This window comes from Rhinolophus sinicus, chromosome 4 (assembly GCF_057876585.1).
Source record: "Rhinolophus sinicus isolate RSI-liver-muscle chromosome 4, RSI-T2T, whole genome shotgun sequence".
In the NCBI taxonomy this organism is placed as follows: Eukaryota; Metazoa; Chordata; class Mammalia; order Chiroptera; family Rhinolophidae; genus Rhinolophus; species Rhinolophus sinicus.
In genome coordinates, this window is record NC_142504.1 from 64,166,394 (window position 1) to 64,183,557 (window position 17,164).

Here is a 17,164-nt window from a genome sequence, read left to right on the forward strand (position 1 = left end):
TTCTTTCATACTAAACTTCTTTTGAGGTGGGGAAATTATTCTGGATTATTGCATTCAGCCCAATGTAATCACAATGATCCTTATAAGAGAAAGAGGGAGAGAGATTTCAAGATGCTATGCTGCTGGCTTTGAAGATGGGAGGAAGGGGCCCTGAGCCAAAGAATATTGCAGCTTCTAGAAGCTGGAAACGGGTAGGAAACAGATTCTCCCCTGGAGCCTCCAGAAGAAACACCAACCTGTCAACACTTTGATTTAACAGTGAGATTTATGTTTTGACTTCTGACTTCCAGAATTACAAGGTAATAAATTTGTGTTGCTTTAAGCGACTAAGTTTGTGGTAATTTGTTATAGAAGAAATAAGAAATTAATACACAACTCTTGAGTTAAAAAAATCAAGACACATTTCACAAAATTACTTAGGAAATATTTTATTGTACAAAATTTACATTTGTTGCATATGATGAAAAGCATGGCAAAAACCACCTTTTGTTAATCCATTTTTCTTTGAGATTTTCTGTGAAGATTTACTTTCTAATACATTAGATAACAGAACTTTTTATATACCGTTTTCCCCTTAAAATAAGCCCTAACTGGAAAATAAGCCCTGGCATGATTTTTCAGGATGACATCCCCTGAACATAAGCCCTAATGCGCCTTTTGGAGCAAACCTTAATATAAGACCCGGTGTTATTTTGGGGGAAATACGGTAAGTTGTGTTAGCAATAAGTGTCTTGGGATATAAGGTATAAAACGGAAAACAGATCAAAAAAGCGCAGGGGGAAGACCACTACCAAAGAGCAATCTCCAAGAACTTGGCATTTTCCATGGCAAGGCAGATGCTGTGGGATTTTCACCCTGTAAATGAAGAACAAAATATTTTAATCCTTCAACTTGACCGACCACCAAATTGACTTTAACATGAAAGTATTACAAAACTCTCCTCTAGTTTTGTTGTTGTTGTTCCTTTTGGTTTTGACCCTTTTAGATGGGTTTTATTTTAAGGAAAAACAAAGTAATACATTTCTATGTCTTTATGTGAACTTAAGATAAATTTCTTCAAGTTCCAAATCATAAAGATATGCCAGATAGGCTAGGGATATAGTCCATCAAGTAAAATCGAATTAAAAAGGAATAGGGTTTGTTTTTTTTTAAATCACTGCTGTGTGATTTATATCAATTTGTTCTTGGCAGAAGCACAAATTAAAAAGACAGTTAGTTACCTACCAGATAAAGCAGCCTTATGGTACTTCTGCTATGTCTTAAGGCTCACTGATTTCCCTAGGCATGATGCTCTTATTTCATAACAGACAGAAGTATTTTAACTATATGCATATTCAACAGCTACTATTGCTCACATAGCAATACCTTGTTTCCTACAAACAAAATAAAATCCTGAATTCCAAAAAAAAACTTGTTTATTCTTGTAAGAAGCGGTCTCATCTAAATGCAACAAGAACAATGAATACAATGAAGTACTTAAGATTTTCTTCTTTTGGAAACTCAGCCTTAATGAAACACTGTAGACTATAGGTTCGTTAACTGCTCTCTTTACCAAAGTTCAGCTAAACTAAATTTTATGTACAGATATGTTTATATTTAACATAAACTTTTATTTATTTGGTCTACTTATATAGTATATAAAATGCAAGTTTATGAATCAGAGGTTTAAGCTGTAGGACAACTTACACACGGTTTGATTATCTGAAGCCATTCATTAAGATACTCAACGAGACCTAATGCATCTGGGATATTGTCTCCTTCTGAAACAAATTTCAGCAGAATCACCATTGGGATTTCTTTAAGACAGCTACAACAAATTAAAAAAAAAAAAAAATTAAGTATTCTTCTACTGATTAGGCAAGACAATGCCTCATGACAAAATCACTTATTTATCTCCCTTTACTCCAGATAAATTTGTGTTTGTGGGGACAGGACTAGGAGCCATGTAACACCCACCCTGGGCAAATGCAAGTTTGTGCCTCACACCAAGGCTGCATGAAAAACCATGCCCTCTATCCTTGTGGGCAGGACACGAGATTTGTTCTGATCTATTCCTAAAACCTACTGTAGAAGACAGTGATTTTCAGAAGCTCCATGGCAAAGAGACAGAAAGATAATATCATGTTATAATCTAAAGCAGTGAATGAAAACTGCACAGTAAAGGGGAAAAATTACTATTACTTCTTACGTGTTCCATTTATTAAGTGATTATGTGCTAAGCAATGTCTGCCTATTTCACAATTCAATCCATACAACAATCCTTGAGGAAGTTATAATTATCTCCATTTCATAAAGGAATCAGTTTGGAATCATGGGAACAAGGATAGAATACCTGTATTCAAATTCTAGCTCTGCCACTTACCAGATATGATGGGCAAATTACTTAGGGCTTTAGTATTCCATATCAGTAAAAGAGGGATAACAATAGGACCTATCTCATAAGTTTTGTGAGGTTTAAAGGAGGTAACAAAGGCAAAAGGCTTAAAACTGCCCCATACAACGCCCATAATTAATGTTAGCAATTAATTATGAGGTAACTGAGATTTAAATGGAAATATAGTTAACATGTTCAAAGTTCTATATTTAGGAAGTGGTAAAGGTGGTACTTGAACCTAAGTCTTTCTGACTCTAAAACATAGTCTCCTAACTGTTATGCTATAGATGCCTCAAATTAGTGATGAGATAGAGATATACCAATGCAAAAAAGCTTCCTCCTTGCCAACAAAAGCAAAAATCATTTCTAGCACCCTAAAACCAAGAACTATGAAAAATGCCAGAGAAAGCTGGAATGAAATGCAAGTATGGCCAGAGATAGACAAAACAAGTTGGACTGGGAAAAACAGTTAAATGCCTGTTACCATTTCTGACAGAGAAGGCTTGAATGTTTTCAGAAAAAAAAGCAGGAGCATAAATAATTGCAAGTAACAAGAAACAGGTTCAACTTTTAGACAAAGAATAAAGCTTATTGGGGTCCTAGACCATGAGTGCTAGACCCTATAGTGGTTGAAGTGCAGGATTTGGGGCAAGGTGCTAGTGATCAAATCCTGGCTCTTCCACTTACTACCCAGATGGCTTTTGGCAGTTATTTAACCTTTTTTATAACGTGGTTAATATCACTACATATCTATATGGTTATTATGAGAATTAAATGACTTAATACACGTAAGGTGCACAGAATAGTAGTAGGCACATAATTTGCTATTACCTTGACTACTACTTATATTACTATTACTATTTTCATGACTTCTTCAGGTCCTGCAGAAGTTATAATGTAGATTTCAGAGCAAGTAAATCAGTCATTCTATTTTGCAATGCTAAATTTATACTCCTGGCATTTATTATTATATAAAGAGGCAGATTTATTGGTTGAATTTGAGCAATGGTAATGGGGACATATTTTTTCTAGGGTTAGCTCTGACCAACTCTCTAAAGGCACTGCTGAGGGCACCAGAGGGATGTCCCTCATCCATCTCTCTTCATGGGAGAGCAGTGTAAATTATATGAGTTTGAGAAGCAGCAGAAGTCACTCTCTAAAAAGCTCCCCCCCCTTTCCATAACTAGCTGTTGTTTTTCATTAATTTATCCAGCACATCAATTTTCAGCAAGGAGGAAGAGTCAGGGGTAATTAAAACATACAGCAAGATGTATTGCTTAGCCCTGAACTTAGCCTCAGGTCTTACAAAACAGGAGGCTAAGGGACAAGGAGGTAAAAATAGGGATACTGTAAATGTCTACAAATCTGATGGCAGACTGTACATGGACATATAAATCAATTTATGAAAAGGACTAAAAGGAAAAAAAGATCTCATTCTAGTTTCTACCTTTACTTTCACTTGCCTTTGAAATGTCATGATTCCTAAAGACAAATCAAGAGTGATTATAGAGGATTTAAAAGACAAATGCATAAATATAATTTATGTTACTGGGCATTATAATAACACAATATAATAACATTATAATCTATGTTACTTGGCACACAATGTAACAATGTATCACGATGTAATTTGTGACAAAAACATACAATGAGTAGGGGGAACAGTATGCATGCAATTAAAGTTGTTAGTATCAATTCAAATTAGATTGTTCTAACTTTAGGATGTTATATGGAATCACCATAGTAACCACAAAGCAAGTATCTACAGAATATACACCAAAGGAAATGTGAAGAGAATCAAAACACGTCACTAAAGAAAATCAACTAAGCACAAAAGGCAGTAGTAATGGAAGAAATAAAGAACAAAAAAGCAATATGACATATAGAAAACAGAAAAAGGACATAAGTCCTTATCAGTAATTACTTTTAATGAAAATGGATTAAACTCTTCAATCAAAAGATAGAGACTGGCATAATGGATAAAAACACATGATCTAACTACGTGCTGTCTATAAGGGAGTCACTTAAGATCTAAGGACACACAATTTGAAAGTGAAAAAGATATTCCATGCAAATAGTAACCATAAGAGAGCAGGATGGCTATACTAATATTAGACAAAATAGACTTCCAGTCAAACTGTTCGAAGAGACAAAAAAGGCCATTATATATTGATAAAAGGGTCAATTCATTGACAAGATGCAACAAATATAAACATATATATACAAAACAAGAAACCCAAAATACAAGGTCAGACAATTAAGTTTGCAAACTCATCCTAGAAAAAGTGCTACATACCTCATTGCTGAATATCACTACGGTCACCTTTGAAGTACTCCCCTTGGGTAGCTGTGCACCGATGCCAGCGCCCAGTCTACCCTTCAAAGCAATTTGGGAACTCTCTTTCTGGAATGGCCATCAGAGCTATCGTCATATTACCCTGATGTCCTGAATGTCATCAAAATGTCTTCCTTTCAATATTTCCTTTATCTTCGGGTAAAGAAAGAAGTCACTGGGGGCTAGATCAGGTGAGTAGGGAGGGTGTGCCAATACAGTTGTTTGTTTTACTGGTTAAAAACTCCCTCACAGGCAGTGTCGTGAGCTGGTGCATTGTTGTGATACAAAAGTCATGAACTGCTGGTGAAAAGTCAGATCTAACTTTTTCACACAGCCTTTTCAGCACTTTCAAATAGTAAACTCTGGTTAACTATTTGCCCAGTTTGTACAAATTCATAATGAATAATTGCTCTGATATCAAAAAAAGGTTAGCAACATCGTTGCAACAAGTTTGTGAACTTAATTGTCAGAACTCGTATATGAAACAAACATTAACAGAACTGAGGGGAGAAATACAATGCTACAATAATAGTTGAAGACTTTGATACCTTACATTCAATAATGGATAGAAGAAATAGAAGATTAATAAGGAAACAGAAGACTTCAACAACATTATACATCAATTTGACCTAACAGACATATATATAGAACACTGTACCCAAGAAAGGCAGAATACCCATTTTTCTCAAGTGTACATGGAACATTCTCCAGAATAGACCATTTGTTAAGGAACAAAACAAGAATTGAGAAATTTAAAGGACTGAACTCATACAAAGTGTCTTTTCAATCACAATTAAATGACACTAGAAATCCAACAACAGGAGGAAAACTGGAAATTCACAAATATGTGGAAATCAAACAACACATTCTCAAACAATCAAGGGGTCAAAGAAGAAATCACAAAGGAAATCAGAAAATACTTAGAGATGAATGAAAATGAAAACAGTATACTAAACTTAAGGGATATAGCTAAAGCAGTGCTAAGAGGGAAATTTATAGCAGTAAAGGTCTATATTAAAAAAGAAGACATCTCTCAAATCAATAACCTAATTTTTCATTTTAGGAACTAGAAAAAGAAGAGCAAAGTAAACCCAAAGCTAGCAGAAAGAAGAAAATAATAAAGATTAATTAGAGTGGAGATAAATAAAACAAAGAACAGAAAAACAATAGAGAAAATCAATAAAACCAAAAGCTGGTTATTTGAAAAGATCAACAAAACTGACACATGTTTAACTGGACTGAGTAAGAAGGAAAGAGAGAAATCAGAAATGAAAGTGAGGATATCACTATTGATTTTACAGAAATAAAATAGGAGATATTATTTAATGAGTACAGATTTTATATTTAGAATGATGACAATGTTTAGAAAGTGGTGATGGGTACACAACACTGTGAATGTATTTAGTATCACTCAATTGTACACTTGGTTAATTCAATGTTATGTATATATTACCACAATTAAAACCAAAAAAAAGATTGTAGAGGTTGCATAAAACAAGTATCAGGATCCCTAACATGCCACACATAATAAAGCATTAAATATGGCTTTTCAGGAACTTATTCTCCTATAACCAAATTTCAATTTTTCCCTGGAATGTAATACAGTTCCTATTTTATAAATATGTTTTCAAAGTTCCAATAAGTAATCCAACACTGTCCCAATGATCTTACTTCAATTTTTAAATAAGGTGGGGAACAAATGAACAAAAAGACAGACAAACTCACCCTTCATCATAGAGTGTTTTTGTGATGCCTCCTCCAGGAATTCGGATACAAAACTCAGAATCGCTTATTTCAGGAATGCATTGGCTTTTTTCCATCTCTTCCCAGTTAAGGCTCTTTATTTTATTTTGAACACTTTTTTGCACGGAAGGTGTAAGTAGGTACCTGAAGGGAGTACTAAAAACAATCATATAATTAACTTTCTTAAAACTCACAAATATGAACATTAAGGCAAACATCAGTTATTTTAGCAAAAAATATCGTTCCCATATATTCTGTTGTACAAACAAAACACAAGTTTCAGCAGTCTACAGAAGAATAACGTAACAAATGTTGCTCTAACTTGCTATTTACATACTTAGGAGAGAGGATAAAGAGACAGTAAAACTTAAACTGAGGCAAGGTCATCATAAAAATAAATCTATTTCCCACAGCTATGCTCACTTCTGGCTATAGGCCTATTGTGAGAGTCCTAGAAATGTAATATCTTATTGTGAGAGTCCTAGAAATTAGCTCCAGTTTTGAAAGGTTACTCTTGGGATGATATTTTTCATCATGATTTTATAGGTGCATAAATGATAACGCAATAGGACAGATTGTATTTCTATCTCTTGGATACTTTGTCTTATTTTTAAGAATTCAGTCTGACATGCCTGGGAGCTATACTTAAAAGAGACTGGATTTCTCGAAATGGTTGAATATATGGAAATAAATAGAAGTATCAATTCAATCTTTTAAAAATTATCAATCAATAAATCTTAGGTAAATCTTTCTCCTTTCTCTTCATCAGCTGAGCTTTGTGACATTGCCATGCACATGATACCAAACAATCAAAGCACAGTTACAGAACCATCTCTATCTTTACACCAAAGCCTTCCTTGTGCCCTAACCATAGAACTAAAAGGATCTACCTAACTGTGCTACATTCCTATTTCTTGACTTTCTTTTGCCCTCTTCTTTCTAAATTCAGGGGAGAAGTAAGGATATACATGGCTTTTAAAACTTATTTTAACTTTTTAATAGATAAGTCATCATAATACTGCCTAAATCATAACAAAACTAATTTTTCAAAGGCAAAAACATACCTGCGAAGCTGTAGATCATTACGGTGATAGGAATGACTGCTTGAAAGAATAACAACTTTGGCACAGTTACTACTTTTCACCCAGGAAAGCAGTTTTTCACAGAATGGCTTTGATTTATACTTTGTATACATTGAAAGAATAAAAAGAAAATCTAAAAGTTAGATCTTAGAGTATAATAAGAGTATTCTATGTAATAATCAACTTTATGTGATGATATATAACTTACATAGTCTAAAGTTAGAATTATTTTTAGATCCACTTACTAGTAGTCTTTAAACTGAAGGTGAAGAGTAAAGAGCAATGAATTATCTATTATGTCTTTACAATCAAGAAATAAATTAATGGTGAGGAATCTAGAGTTTTAAAAAATTCTATTCTGACTGAGAAAGGAAAATTCCCTAGTTCTCAAGTAATCTACTGTTACTTAGAAATAAACAAAAAAAGGTCAGAAGAAAACCAAAGACAAACAAACAAAAAAACCACTACATGGCCATCTATGAGATTTTCTTGCCAGAAATTTCTGATGTGAATCTGATCATGAGGAAACAATTAGGTGAATCCAGAATGCCAAACATCTGGCCCTGCTTTCTCAAAGGAGTCAATATTATGAAGAACAGAAAGACGACGAGGGCCAATTCTACATTGAAGGATACCAACCAAAAAGATGTAACAGCCAAGTGCAACATGTGGACTTTGAATGGATCCAGAATTGAAGGATATTCTGAAGACAACTGGGGATATCTGAATATGTTGGATGATACTACTAAATAATTCATTAAATGCTGATTTTCTTAGGTGTGGTAATGGTGGTGTGGTTGTGAAGAATAATGGTCTTGTTCTTGAAAGATGTGCTGAAGTATTTAGGGGTGAAATATGTCACTAGCCTACTTTTGGATTGTTTGGCAGAACAAAATTGTGCATACACACACTCAGAAAGAAAAAATGAAGCAGGTATGGCAAGATGCTGACAGTAGATTAATCTGAAATGTAGGTTATACAATTTTTTGGGGAAAACTCACTATATGGAAATAAATTAATGGTGAGGAATAATATTCGGTAAAATTTAAAATGCAGATAAGAAATGGCTAACTTTTAAAAACAGGAGGGCAGCATGGTATTATGGTTAAAAGAGGCAGACTCGGAGTCAGGCTGTCTGGTCTAGAATGCTGGCTCCACCTCCTACAGACCATATGTCTCAGACATATTTCTTAACCTTTGAGTGTTTCAGTTTTCTCAATTGTACAATGAAGATAATGTTAGTACCTGCCTCATAGGATTACTGTGAAGGCTGAGTAAGGTACATAAAGTACTTAGAACAAAATGGTCCAAAGAATCAATGATCAATACAGGTTTGCTACTTTGAAGTAATGTGGGCTTTTTGTTTGTTTTTTGTTTTTTAAGGAGGGCACAGCTCACAGTGGCCCATGTGGGGATCGAACTGGCAACCTTGGTGTTATTGGCACCATGCTCTAATCTACTGAACTAACAGGTCAACCAAAAGTTTGCTACTTTGAAATCACTATTTCCGTCTACCAAAAATTTCATTTAGAAGTGTTTGAACTGTCTATCTTAATTCTTAAACTCAAAACTGATACTACTGTGAAGAAAGAAGTATCAAAAAGCCACATGGCACAATGTAAAAATGTTACCAACTCTTACTGCAAAACTTTGGGTATCATATTGCTAACTAAAGAAAGTAAAGAGTGATTCTAATATAAATATTAAAATAATCATGACACTATTCATGATGGCTTTAAACTGTAAAAAAATCAAAGTTCTATCAACAGTACAATGAATAAATGATCGTTTATTTATACAACAGAATCTCATACAGAGGTGAGAATAAACAAACTGCCTCTTCTTGGAACAACTTAAATGAACCTCACAAATAGGTTGCTGAGTAAAGGAAGCTAGACATAAAGAAGTACATACCATAAGAGTCCATTCATATAATGACTGGGATGGAGAATGAGAGGGCCTCTGGAAATGCTGATAAATTTCTGACCTCTTGAACAGATGGTACCTTAATCCACTCAACAAACATTTATTGAGAGCTTCTCTACATGCAAAGCTCTATTCTAAAAGCTAGGGATAGTGAATGAAAGCTAGGAAGAGTGAATGACACATCATCATTTCTCTTAGGAAACTTACTTTCCTTTAGAAGTCGATACTATAGTAAATGACATGCCAGGTAGTAATGATGAGTTGTGAAGAAAACTAGCACAGGATAAGATGATAGAAAGGATGGTCGGAGAAGGCCCTTCTGCTGAGGTAACATTTAAGCAAAGACTATACAAGAAGAGAGCCATATACGTATCAAGGGGAAAAGTATTCCAGGCAAAGAAATCAGTGTAAAAACTCTGAGACAGGAATGAGCTTAATCTGTTTGAACAACACAGGGAGGTCAGTGTGGCTGAAGCATGGTGAGCAAAAGGGGGAAATAGGCAATGAACACACAGGACTGGCTGGAGATTAGATTAGGTAGAGCAGCTATCCAACAAAATTCTGCAATAATGGAAGTGTTCTTTATGGCAAGTGCTTGCCACATGCAGCTATAGAAAACTTGAAATGTGGCTAGAATGATGGAGGAACTAAATTTTTAACTTTACCTTTAATTAATAAATCAAAATTTAGGTAGTGATGTGTGGCTAGTGGCTACCGTATCGGTGCAGGTGTAGAGCCTGATAAGCCACGGTAAAGGCTATGAATTCATTGAGTGAGATGGAAAGCCATTGGAGAGTTTTGAAGAGAGAACTGATGTAATTTGATTTAGGTTTCAAGTACCACTGGTAGTGCTGTTTGCAAAGTCTATTAGGTGTGGGGAGTGGGTGGGACAAGAGTAGAATTGGGCATGAGATGACAGTGGTGCAGTGGTAGAGGAAAGAAGTTAGATGCAGAATATATTTTCACATATACATAATTTGTATGTAGATGCTACTGGTTGAAATGTAATACAAATGGAATAAACCTATAATATTCACATTTCTTAAAATTTCTCACCAATGCTAACTGAATTGGGAATATATAAGATGCAAGTTCTATGTCCCAATTTCTTTCAATATAATCATGAAATAATGGTAGCACCTTTGAGATTTTATGAGATTATTTCACTAAAGAATCAGACTTTTCTTAACGGTACATACAATAAAAAGAGCAGAAATGATTTTTGAATCTTAACTCTTAATGATACTTAGTATTTTCTCATTATATTTTACTTTCATAAACTTAAAAAGGCAAATATAACATACTAACCTTAATAAAAACAGATCTTAACTGAAGAGCCACTAGCTTCTTTGAAGGCAGTGAATATACTGCAAAGACAAAATGAAATAAAATAGTTAAAATGGAGTTATAAAAATAAAATTAACATAAAAATTAAAACTGAATTATAAGAACTTTGTGTCTAAATATTTTCAATAATTAAAATATAGAACACATGCACTATATATCATTTGGTTAAAATAAAACATTTAAAAGTACACTAAAATGTACTTGTGGGCTTTATTCTACAGAATATATTAATTTATGGAAAGTTAACTGTAAGAAAATATAAAAAAATTTTTTTTTTTCCTTGATTATAATCCATGAAGTATTCTCCTGCAAATGTCTGGCATTATGACAAATAAAATCATTCTTAAGAATGTTTTTGGTTTCTGATATTCTCCCTTCTTCTCTCTAGAGAACAACACTCATTGGGGTAAACAGATGAAGAAAATGCTGGAGAGAATGTTAGCCATATAATGCAATCCCTGGAGTAGGTACCTTTGTGTTCTTCAGGAGTTTTTCAAAGACCTAAAATAAGACGCGAAAGTTTTGTGAGTCAGCGTGTGTGCATTTTTTCTGGGAATAGGATCCTTAACTTCTATCAGATTCTATGAGGGGCCCACTTTACTAGATGCTTAAGATGGCCCTACAACTTCACCTCCAAGAATGTGAAGCTCTGATATGAACCAAGGACAAAATAAAACAGTCTCTAAGGACATATGATCCAGGCCACTGTACTAAAGGGTAAACTTTTAGTTACTACGAACAGATTATCAATAACCCTAGACTTGGGCAAATCCTTTGGTGGATCACGAGTCTCCTGTTATAAATATTTTGGGGATTGTCTTCTTAGAGTGGTGTGGTGTGGTGTGATTGGGGGCTATGCTGTATCAAGTGTAGTAACCACCAGCCATGTTCAGGGCAAAGGAGGCTAGAACAGGAAGTTTAGGAATTAGGGAAAAGGGACTAAGGCATTGGCCACTCAGGACTCTAATCTATCTCTGACATGAAGTATAACGCAAGATCTATATAGTATAATGCAAGAAGAGAATATATGTGTAGGGAGAGAACAAGCTAAGCTTTAAAATGTAAGGCATGCTACCTTCTATAATAGCAATACTCATGTTCTCCATCAGTATATCATGCAATTATTTTTTGTTGTCAATGTCCTGTTTTCCAATACTTTTTTCTTCTGATGCTTTATGAAAGCAACATTACCTTTCATGTATTCTTGCCAAAAATATTTAGCTTTTATCTAATCAGGTCTTTAGACCTAACTCCAGTTACAGAAAATACAGAGACTAGAGAAACAAGCCAAATGACACATCAGATATATGTAGAAGGTGGGACATTCTATAGGACAGTGGGTTCAGTTTTTTCTTTAATAAATCAGTTTTATGAAGGGGGAAACAGAAAGAGACTACTCTAGAGTAAAAGAGATTACAAAGGCACAACAATCAGATGTACTATGGGTCCTGGTTTGGACAAACTAACTTTAAAGGACATTTTGGGGTAAATTAGGCCAATGTGAATGTGGACAAGGTATAGAAAGTTAGAAACTGCTACTGCTAATATTGTGAAATGTGATATTTTAGCTATGTAAGAAAATGTTCTTAAATGATAAGTGATACATACTTACACATTTGGAGGTGCAGTGTCATGATATCTACAATTTATTTCAAAATATCTCATCGTAAAAAAGAATAAAGTGGATTAAAGAACTATACCAATTGACCTGCTGTCAGTTTGTGTTAGTGGAAAGCCACTGGGTCTTCCAATAGAGTGAAGCTGCATTAGCAGGTGGCATGGTGCTTAAGAGGCAGGTCTCAAGGGCCAGAGTGCCTTGATTAGAAGTTCAGTTAAACCAATTATTAATCATGTGACCTTAACTTCTCTGTGCAATGGTTTCCTCATCTATAAAACTACCTATGGGGTATTTGTGAGGATTAAATGAGTCAGTACATGTAAAATACACACAGTATTCAGCTTATAGGTAATAATAAATGGCAGTTGTTATCATTAGTTGAAATATACAAATTCTAGTTCTAATATTTTTAGTCCTTTGTCCTTTAAGGCAATAACTGAAATTCCATCTTTTATTAATAAAGCCATCTTTCCTGCAGAAATTTCAGTATTATTTCTTGAAAGTGTATTTCATTATCACAAGCTAACAACATGGTTAATAAAACAGACAAAAAACAAAACACTTCTTTATTTGTCTTTCAATCCACCAATGAATGGTTTTTCACGCTCCTCTATCACCTGCATGAATGGTTTTTCATGCTCCTCTATCACCTCTGACTATGACCTTAAAATGGTGAAACAAGACGAAGAGGCCAACAGAGGAGCTGGCCATCAAGCAAAGCAAATAGATGCTCCTGCGCTTCATGATCAACAGCTTTCCCCTTACTCAGCAATTCCACATTATAAATAAACAGTAATCAGTGCAATATAAAATGTGTTCCAATTAATCCAGCCTGATAGTCCAATGAGAATTATGGAGATTTATGGCATGGGAAAAGCATACACTACAGCATTAGGCAACTCAATCTCTCCAAGCACTACTGATACTATAGTATCATGGACTCCATAATAATGTGAGAGGATGACTGAAGCTTAGATGAAGTAGCACAAAACACATAGGACTGAGCTCAGTGAAATTCTCTTTTCCCCTTTCCCTGGTATTAGTGATGCTTACACATGTTTGCTACAAAAGAGTATCTGCAGAGTCTATGTCTAATTTAAAGCAACTCTACTTTGTAGTAGAATACAATATACTGAAGTCATACATACCTTCAGCATTTATACTGAGTTCTGTTGAATTTTCTTCTGACGTTGCATATGGATTGTTTCCAACCATTGGCACAAGACAATCAGTATAGAAGTAACCAATCTTACACATATTTAGTGTAGAAATAATCAGATCTATTGCAAGTTGGCCAACATTTCCAACGGATACTGCTGGCTGAAATAATTTTAAAAAGTGTTTATTAAGGCATCGGCATTAGCAGCACTTTGAAGTTTGGACAGACGACAATAATCACAGCACTAGTATTGAATGTTATGTTCAGGTGCATCATAGCTACCCTGTTTCCCTGAAAATAAGACCTATCCGGACAATCAGCTCTAATGCATCTTTTAGAGCAAAAATTAATACAGTAGTACCTCAGTTTTCAAACACTGACGAACATTTTGGTTTATGAACACCGTAAACCCAGAAGTAAATGCTTCAGTTTTTGAACACTCCTTGAAAGTCAAACATGTCACGTGGCTTCCTCTGATTGCAGGATCCTGAGGCCTAGCTGTTGGCTGTTTTCGAACGTTTCAGAACTCGAAAGGTCTTCCAGAACAGATTACGTTAAAAAACCGAGGTACCACTGTATAAGATCCGGTATATCATATCATATCGTGTCATATCATATCTGGTCTTATATTATAGTAAATAAGACCAGGTCTTATATCAATTTTTGCTCCAAAAGATACATTAGAGCTGACTGGCTGGCTAGGTCTTATTTTCAGGGAAACACGGTACATATTGACTCTTCTGTAGTTACAAGCGAGGTACCAGCAGGGACCTCCTCCACCTTTGTGACTACAGATTTAACACTTACTGAACACCTACTATATGTCAATCATTGCTCTAGGCACTGGGAATGCAGTAAAACAAATCAAAAGTTCCTGCCTTTGTAAAGCTTCCATTCTAGGGCGAGAATAGTTTACCTGTAGTAAACAAACAAACAAAAAAACCCAGTAAAATATACAGTGTTAAGTGCAGAGGAGAAAAATTAAAGGACTTTGAGTGTGTGTGTATATGTTTGGCTGCAATTTTAAATAGGGTGGTTAAGAAAAGAATTGCTTCAGCGGACAAGTAACTATAGACATGAAAGAGGTAAGGGAGGGAGCCATACCAGACCAGGAAAAAGGATATTTCAGCATTGGGAAAGTAAGTGTAAAGGCAGTGAGGTATGAACAAAAGTGATGTTGGGGCCGCTTTCTGTTTGCTTTATTAGCGCCTAAAGGTTGGAGTGAGCTTATTTTCACACTAAAAACACCACACACACCCATGACTTCAAATAGTCCAACTGTCAAATCTGTAACTACAGCCTGGAATACTTATCTAAACTCCAGAGCCTAATGTGTATCTCCACATGATTACGTCACAGGTAACTCACATTCAACACGTACAAAATTAAACTTTTGCCCAAAATTGTCCTCATATTTTGTATTTCAGAAAAGAGAAACAATTATTGAGCCAATTACCTAAACCAGGACACTTCTTCCTTTTCCTTTACCAACCATACCTAATGCACATCTTAATTTTATTGATTCTATTTTTTTTTCCTGGCCTTTGCATACTTTTCTGCATCCTTCAGAGTGGTCTCCCACTTCTCATTGCTGTCATCTATTGCTGGTTATCCACTGTAATCCCCTTTCCCTTCTCAAAGATTTTGCTACTTTCATTAGATCCTCACTTTCCTGTATCATCTATCTTTTCCTCACTACTGGATTCTTCCCATCAGCATATACACATACTCTAATATCTTTCCTTCTAAAAAACTGTCTCTTAATCCCACATACAACCCTAGCTACCACCTCACTTCGGGGTGTCTTTCCATAGCCAAAATTCCCCACAGTTGTCCACTAAAACATAAGCAGGAACTTTATCTCTGAATTAATGAATAACTATATACATATACACGTCTCCACCTCTTCCCCATTTATTCAACCCACTTTAATATGCTTCCCTCTTCACCGTCCCACTGATAACTTTTTTAAGGTTACCACCAATAATCTTTTAGACATTACTTTCTCTATGAACCTTTTCTTTTTCATTTTTTTCTCCAGGTAGCTCCTGCAAAGATACTTTTTCCATTTTGAGATTAATAAATATTTTTCAGGGAGACACTGTGAAATTATGGAAAATTCCCTTCCTCAAACACTATCGCACACTAATTTTGGCATTCATTGATATTTCATGCATTACAATGAAAACGGACCAAGTCATTTTTCTATTACCATCATTCTTTTTTGACATATAACACTGTATCAGTTTTAGATACATAACATGATTGACATATGTATATATTGTGAAATGATTACAATAAATTTAGTTAACATCCATCACCATAGTTACAATTTCTTAGTGTGATAAAAACTTTTAATATCTACTCTCTTAGCAAACTGAAGGTTTGTACCTTTTGACTACTTCACCCATTTCACCCAACCACCCTTCCACTCTACCCCTCCAACTGTTCTCTGTAAGCTAAGAGTTTGTTTTTTTTTCTTTCTTTTTTTTTTGTTTTTTTTTTAGATTCTACATATGAAGCTTTTAACAGGTCCATGTGTCCCGCCCCCAATAAATCCTAAGGCCTTTCTGTATCTTTTTAAAACTTCTATTCTAGCATTTATTGCCTTTATTGATTTACGTGTTTCTAATTAGACTGTAAACTCTTTGAGGACATGGGCCTAGTGTTATTCTAATATTGTCACATCATAAAACGTTTATTGAAACAATGAATTAATATGGACAGTTTTAAGAGCGACAGAACCACGTGTTAGCTACTGGCAAAAGTTGCCTTGTTACTCTATTGTAATGTTCTGGTTAATGACTGACTTGCTAGCTTAAGAATGACGCTAAAACTAGTTGAAAAAATATTTTCTAGGATAAAAAGCAAAGAGAACGTCCCGCACTACGTATGTACAACGTATCGGTAACATCAAACACATTACGTTGTACAGTCAACAAAGACCGCAAACTGGAGACTTAGATACAAGGTTTGGTGACAGCGCCAACAAAGGTTCTATTTGGACCGCCGCCTCCAGCGATAACCTCTCTACATTTTCAGCGCAGGCTCAAAACCCGAAATAGAAACCAGTACTCGCTTTCTCCCAGGGCCCGACGAAACATCCCGAGTTGGGGTGGCGGTACCGCACGCACCTCCCTAGAGGTAGCAGCCCCAAGCCAGGCTGTGAAGAGTTCGCGAAATTGGAGACTCACCATCAGGAGGGTGAAACCCGCGAGATCCGGGACCGACTCTCCGTAGGGAACAAACATGGTCGCACTGCAGTGGGAAGAAGGAGATGAGTGCCGGCCTGCGAAGAACCGGGTCGGCGGGAAAGCGAAAACCTCGAGCTCTCTAGGTCTGCGCGCTGGAACCCCTAGAGTCCCGCGCTACCCGGGCGGGCGGGGCCAGGCGGACGGGGTCCTTCGATTCCCTCGGCGCGAGGTCCTGAGAGGCCCGTCCACGTATCTGCCGCTCCAGAAAACAGAAAGGGACCTCGAGGGAGGGAGAAATGGGAGTGGAGAGCGCGCATCCGGAGACACTAGCAAGGCAAGGAGTTTGGTTGAGCTGAGGTCGAGAGGTGGGGACCCCGAGGGAAGGG

General features: G+C 35.8%; 1 protein-coding gene across 1 annotated transcript; it reads right to left on the reverse strand.

Annotated features, from left to right (window-relative positions):
• Positions 1 to 412: 412 nt before the first annotated feature.
• PSMG2 (proteasome assembly chaperone 2) lies at positions 413 to 16,992 on the reverse strand. Its single transcript, XM_019711342.3, has 7 exons — positions 16,779 to 16,992; positions 13,574 to 13,745; positions 10,769 to 10,827; positions 7,517 to 7,635; positions 6,435 to 6,608; positions 1,687 to 1,807; positions 413 to 855 (listed from the first exon to the last, which is right to left on the reverse strand). The coding sequence occupies exons 1-7, from the start codon at positions 16,833 to 16,835 to the stop codon at positions 763 to 765; spliced, it is 795 nt and encodes a 264-aa protein (XP_019566901.1). The 5' UTR covers positions 16,836 to 16,992; the 3' UTR covers positions 413 to 762.
• Positions 16,993 to 17,164: the final 172 nt, after the last annotated feature.

What these genes read in the sequence shown, in the direction of transcription:
- PSMG2 (XM_019711342.3), bottom strand. Translation starts at nt 16,835, where the DNA reads ATGTTTGTTCCCTACGGAGAGTCGGTCCCGGATCTCGCGGGTTTCACC. An exon ending in TAAGATCTGTTTTTATTAAG is followed by an intron (nt 7,636 to 10,768) that starts GTTAGTATGTTA and finishes ATGTATACAAAG; the next exon opens with TATAAATCAAAGCCATTCTG. An exon ending in AAAACACTCTATGATGAAGG is followed by an intron (nt 1,808 to 6,434) that starts GTGAGTTTGTCT and finishes AATTTGTTGTAG; the next exon opens with CTGTCTTAAAGAAATCCCAA.